At 31.8% G+C, this 6,929-nt stretch overlaps 1 protein-coding gene across 2 annotated transcripts; it reads right to left on the bottom strand.

Moving 5' to 3' along the window:
- Positions 1–2,982: 2,982 nt before the first annotated feature.
- LOC139862913 (Golgi SNAP receptor complex member 1-2-like) lies at positions 2,983–5,496 on the bottom strand. 2 transcript variants are annotated; one of them, XM_071851540.1, is made up of 6 exons: positions 5,267–5,496; positions 4,853–5,040; positions 3,822–3,911; positions 3,655–3,726; positions 3,359–3,488; positions 2,983–3,272 (listed from the first exon to the last, which is right to left on the bottom strand). In XM_071851540.1, the coding sequence occupies exons 1-6, from the start codon at positions 5,379–5,381 to the stop codon at positions 3,175–3,177; spliced, it is 693 nt and encodes a 230-aa protein (XP_071707641.1). In that variant the 5' UTR covers positions 5,382–5,496; the 3' UTR covers positions 2,983–3,174. The 2 variants fall into 2 exon arrangements, with proteins under 2 accessions (XP_071707641.1, XP_071707640.1); XM_071851539.1 differs by having other exon boundaries at positions 4,853–5,049.
- Between the last annotated feature and the right edge of the window lie 1,433 nt (positions 5,497–6,929).

Consider the following 6,929-nt stretch of genomic DNA (forward strand, 5'->3'; position numbering starts at 1 on the left):
TGAATTTAGAAATGAAGTAGATTGAATGTGTCGTGTTTAACACCCTCTAAATCATAGTGACAAAATTTAACATGACCCGCCCATTTTTCCATGCCTCATAAAAATCAGAAAACATAGGCACTCATCTTACAATGTTGCTTAAGTCCATCATCTACCTTAGTTAGTCACTGCATTTAAATGCTCAAAACACCAAATGATACTTTGTCTAACAAAGCAGCTGAATCAGTATGAGAAATTTAAATGAAATGGATCATGATTTTGGCCTCCATCTTCTGTAATGGATCCACCATGATTTCTTGGAGGACTAATGGTTGATCGGGACCCATAACACCGCGGCTACATCAAAGATGAAACTCAAATATTGATTAATAAGAAAAAAATTTATACTCATTTTAGCCATTACCAAGGATGAAATATATATTACTCTGAAAATTATACTAATTACCTTTTTAAGTGATAATGCGGGCATGTAGTCTTCCAATCTTTGCACACGCATCATTAGTATATCAGTATAACATAACATAATACAATCATGATATTATCCAATTTTCCACAACCATGTAATTCATTAATGAAACAGTAGTCCAATTTGCCACCCTACGGGTTTACAGTATCAATTAGGTTTTCAAACAGCAGCTCAATAACATGATATTATCCAATTCCTAATAGTTTGTTTACGAAAAAACTTCTATAATGAAGATGACTTTTTGTATACATAATTCAAAACTTCTATAATGAACATAGCGTATTTTACTATTTCACCACAACTAATAACCAATTCAAACTACTTACGGTTACCGAGTCAAATGATTAGAACACAACAACTACAACAAAGTCAAACCAAATTATTTATTATGTGCATTAGAGAATCCATATGTATACAATGAATGCTTAGTCACATAATTAACTAACCATCATATTTGTAAAGCATATATAAAGAAAGCTCGTTAATATTACCTTATATGTGATCTAAATGACTGATTTTGCATAAAAATGAACAGCTCCAACTCCATCAATCTCGAACACCATCAAGCTCGTCGCTAGTAGTTGACCACTTTTAATACAATCATGATAAATAGGTTGCCACATATAAGTTACTACAAAACAATATTATTAGTCAAGAAATTGACACGAAATGTGACCTGACTATATACTAAACATCCAAATTTAAGCACAAGTTCATTGCATTGGCAAATGCATTCTCTACCAAAATAGTGATTCTAAATATGTTCTGCATGCTTTGTAGCGAAGAGTATTATATCAATGATTATCTGAATCATATGCTAGGATGGTGTAATCTTTATATGTTATTAACAATCACATATCAGAATCACATATCAAACAGATTTATATATAATTCACATTCATATATTATGATTCAGCAAAACTTGAGACTTCCAACCTAAACTATATATGTAACAACATTCATACCATAAGATTGCATTTCTTTTTGACATTTTAGTGAACACCTTGCATGCACGTTTATAATGACTATTTATGTTTTTTGAGTACCTGCATCCTGATTACAAAGACTTTTAACCCGCTAAGCATCTACATCCTTTCACCTACCAAACCAAATCGAAATAAAAACGTAACATATCTAAATAAAGATTTCGAAAATCACTTACCAAATCCAGAAATCATTATGAATACCCACTTACAGAACCTTACCATGATATCAATCTCATCTGAAACCTTTCACCATATATTCTTTTGCTTGCTTGCCATTATCAGATCCTGCCTCAACTTCTGCTCTTAGTAAATGTGATACCTGTTCAACTTTGTTAGATGCAAATTTGATACCTGTTGAATTAAAAGCCATAAAACCGAATCGACATCTAAGCACAAATTTTTAGGATAAGAATGAAAGAATAAAAGAACAAAAACAAAAAATACATACCTTAAATTAAGTGAAATTCTTTTGGAATGAACCAGTATTTTATCGATCATCTTCTGGTGCCAGGTGGTGGAAGCTGGTGACGGCAGCGAGCGATTTCCACTTACAAACCCTAGAAAAAACCTCAGGTGACAGGAAGTGTGACCAGTAGTTGATTGTGGTGACGGTGGCGAGCGGAGTGTTCATGGAAGAATTGTTGAAGAAGATTGTAGTAGAGGAAGATTGTAGTAGAAGAAGATGGATGGTTTCTCCGTGGCTATAACTATTTTGATTTTGAAATGGAAATATAGAAAAGGGTGAAGCCACACCCGTGAATTGATTTGATTATGGCTGATTTTTGGAGTTGGCACGCGTGTTTTTAGGTTATCAAAGAATATGGCAGGGATAACAGATAAAGGAAAAAAGCTATTAGTTTTTAATAGTCAGGCGTATTTTTTTTTTTCCTTTTTTTTACTGATCTTGAATTAGTTAATAATTAATAACATTTTTTTTATTAAATAGTTTAAAAGTTTATGTAAATGATGATGTAAGCAATGTGTTTTAGATTTGTGCCGTATGTCCCATATTATTTTTTAAGCTATGGTAAAAATTACACAATGATGTCACTCCATTGGCATTTTCATAGCATGTAATAGATTACAGTACAATAATAAAATATAATAAAATAAAATAAAAAGAGGAACCAGGGGTTTGAATTTGTGTTTATGTAGAGTGGGTTAGATAAAGGTGAAAATAGATTTAAAAAAAGTGAAAAGAAATATGTAAAATGACGAAACTACCCTCACATGCTTAGCACATGATTTCATTTAATGAAAAAATAGACAGAAAATAGAAGGACGAGAGATGTAGAATTGTGATACATTAGGGACGAGAAATACACAAAAATAAGAAAAATGACATGGAGTCAAATTTGATATAAAGTTCAGGGACGAGGAATGAAATTTTGTCTAAAAGAAACTACACTCATCAAATATATTACTCAGTACTATCAAGTAACTTTATAAAGTGTATTTATTAATAAAGCATTTTGTTCAAACCCGTGAATTCACGGGTCAATGAACTAGTTTCATAATATGTCATCTCTGCTAATTAACTGTAGAAAATATAGTAATATAAGAATATCAGGTGAACACTTAGTTCAAGATCAGTGTTTACAACATAATTTGCACAAACATAAGGAAAACTGTATCCATGTAACTAATATTATAATAAATTGGGCAAAATTTCTCTAAAAGCAGCATCGTTGTTCACTTCTATGATCATAACATAACCTTTTTTCACTTTGAAAGCCAGTATATAATGAGAAACAACGTACAAGCCGCAATGACAGCCGATAGGATGAGAGTATCCCTTGATTTCTTCCTTCTTATAGAACCTTTAAACGATTAAGACAAATTATTATTATTCGATCAACTTTAAATAGGTGTCAATTTCAAAAACAGAAAAAGTTAGGGAGCAGACCAATTAGGCCACGAACGATAGGGAACTTGTCGCTTAGTTGTTTAACCTTCCCTTGAACATCACCAAACATGGCCCTTTGAGAACCCAATGTTGCTCTTGTTGTCTGAGCCTGATTTATTACATCATCCATCTGCTCAACAATAAGAAATAACATTGAAGAGCTTTATGTCAAAGATGCCCTAAAAGTACATTTTCACAGGGGTAGAATGGTAATATTGTTGGTCAAATATACTTCACAGATATGTTCAGCAGAGGCCCTCAAGCATTTAGTAAATGATGTGGCAATAAGTTCTTACGTGTGCTATGCTTCCATGGATAGCAGCTCGTTCCCTTAGTATCTGCATTTTTGGCGACATGCTCCCAGATGCCTGTTTACGTTTGAAATAATACATTTCCAGAATGTTAAAAATAATAACGCATACACATTATTGAAATTTGAGAGGTTTTAAGGTTCATTTCTCACCTTATATTCACTGATATCATCTCTTACAGAACTTAGGAGCTCAGCATGCTCCGTCATTGCACTAATGTTTCCTTTGATTCGTCTGAATTCCTACAAAATGGAAACAAACACAGCACGAAGAACTGACTAACAATTTTCAAGTTCTTAGTTCTTGCAGAAAGTTAAAAGCCCAGAAGTCAAGATGTAAACCGATAACTTGAAGGATTAGCCTGATATCATGAATCTTTATGAGCAGCATATCAATGAGTATGATTGCACTTTAAGCAGTAAACACAGTTATAATAACACTGATTCAAATTTCAGTCATGGGCATTTATAGAAGAATAAACATGCCAGCCCCCAACCTAAAGTACTACTAAAATTAACACCACTTTCATTGTACAAAATTCACAACACTTTCATCTTTTAAGTTAGATTACCTATGCCTATATAATAGCATCAAGATTAATTTCCAGTCATTTTGATACAAAAAATGTACTTAAATGCAAGGTAATTTAAACAAGAGTTTAATTTAATGGTCAACAATTTTCATCAATTTGTCATTCAAACCAATCCAAATGTTATTGTTATGCGGTGCAGAGACTATGATACAAATACTAAGGGCCTGTTTATTTGTGACTTAATGAGATTAATTGAGTGGAGGGACACAACATGTGTGTTACAACGTAACGAAAAAAGAGTCATAATTCGGGAACTATGGACCATATGCCCTAGGTTATTTCTTAGTCAATTTAGGCATATATTACATTACACAGGTAATGGTGATCATTAATGATACACAGTTGTATAGTCATTGAGTTAAACTTCATTGTTATATACATACCGCCCAAAATAATTAGCCTAAATGGTTGTCTGAAACCCTTACAAACTTCAAAACTTTTTCATTTTCTTCGAATGACACTGGATTCATTCTATTGTCTACTTCGGCATCATGAACAAACGCTCCATGAAAACAACATTATGTTGGAAGTTTCAGGAGGAATGTTAATAACATACAACATGCCAATTGATTAAGTAAGCAAAGTAGAAACCTGACTAAACTCGTGAAGTATGTCCCTATGTCTCGCGAGCTTTTGAGTAATCGAAGTAGCAGCAGCAGCTGACGCAGCACAACGACTCATAGAATCATTAACATCTAACAACTTCTCAAGTAATGACTGTATCTCCATCTCCATTGACTTCCATGAACGATTCGACCCCATTGTTGGCGTCTCAGGATCTGCATAACCTAGTCCCAAATCATCATCATCATCAACAACAACAACTATACCTCCAAAACCTTCACTACTAACACACACACACACACATACAAACAAACATATACATACATACACACACATTATTACTTAATTGATTTAAAATTCGTAAATTAATAATTCTAGGGTTTTGAAAAATAAGAATGTGAATATTAAAATCTGATAATAAGTGAAATTGAAAAAACGAACCTCCTTGAATAACACGAGCTCCAAGTTTAGCATAAGAAGATAGTTTAACGTCAAGATCTCCTTCGATCTTACGAGCTTCTTTCCTCAGTTCTTCCCAACCCGATTCCTGATCCATGATCTGACCTGATTATACTCAGATCCGATCCAGTTTTGCTTTTTATTTTTGCAATTCAGTTGAAATGGACGTGAATCTGCGTTTGCTTTAGCTGCTCTTGTATGCTGTTGTTTATACAGTACGTATTTGTTTTTGATTTTCATCGTGTTTTTTTTTTTTTTTCTCTATTATACTGGTTCCTAAATAAAAAAATAAAGAATAATTTCATTAACTTAACATTTTACTTTTCACTTAACCGTTCGTATTACATGAAGGTATAAAAAATTTTATTTCTATCAAGTAATATTTTTAAAGATATTTGGGAACAATTAATTTAAAACATCTCGGATATACTTCGTACAAAACAATTCAATTGAGATGAATACGGAGTACTAGTTTATTTATTAATGTATAAATTAGATAATTAATTTATTTATTATAACTTGTTACTTTGGAAAAATAATATCAACAATTATTTAAAATTAATTGATAAGAATAATAATAACAATAATTGATATTAATATATTAATATTAAATAAATTAATAATAATAATAATAATAATAATAATAATAATAATAATAATAATAATAATAATAATAATAATAATAATAATAATAATAATTTCACTTTTGCAAAGCTCTCCTGAAATGTCCCGTTCTTATTGATTAAAAACGTTCCATATTAATTGATTTCGTTGCGAGGTTTTGACCTCTATATGAGACGTTTTTCAAAGACTGCATTCATTTTAAAACAAACCATAACCTTTATTTCATCAATAAAGGTTTAAAAAGCTTTACGTAGATTATCAAATAATGATAATCTAAAATATCCTGTTTACACACGACCATTACATAATGGTTTACAATACAAATATGTTACAACAAAATAAGTTTCTTGAATGCAGTTTTTACACAATATCATACAAGCATGGACTCCAAATCTTGTCCTTATTTTAGTATGCAACAGCGGAAGCTCTTAATAATCACCTGAGAATAAACATGCTTAAAACGTCAACAAAAATGTTGGTGAGTTATAGGTTTAACCTATATATATCAAATCATAATAATAGACCACAAGATTTCATATTTCAATACACATCCCATACATAGAGATAAAAATCATTCATATGGTGAACACCTGGTAACCGACATTAACAAGATGCATATATAAGAATATCCCCATCATTCCGGGACACCCTTCGGATATGATATAAATTTCGAAGTACTAAAACATCCGGTACTTTGGATGGGGCTTGTTGGGCCCGATAGATCTATCTTTAGGATTCGCGTCAATTAGGGTGTCTGTTCCCTAATTCTTAGATTACCAGACTTAATAAAAAGGGGCATATTCGATTTCGATAATTCAACCATAGAATGTAGTTTCACGTACTTGTGTCTATTTTGTAAATCATTTATAAAACCTGTATGTATTCTCATCCCAAAAATATTAGATTTTAAAAGTGGGACTATAACTCACTTTCACAGATTTTTACTTCGTCGGGAAGTAAGACTTGGCCACTGTTGATTCACGAACCTATAACAATATATACATATATATTAAAGTATGTT

This window comes from Rutidosis leptorrhynchoides, chromosome 8 (genome assembly GCF_046630445.1).
Source record: "Rutidosis leptorrhynchoides isolate AG116_Rl617_1_P2 chromosome 8, CSIRO_AGI_Rlap_v1, whole genome shotgun sequence".
Classification (NCBI taxonomy): domain Eukaryota; kingdom Viridiplantae; phylum Streptophyta; class Magnoliopsida; order Asterales; family Asteraceae; genus Rutidosis; species Rutidosis leptorrhynchoides.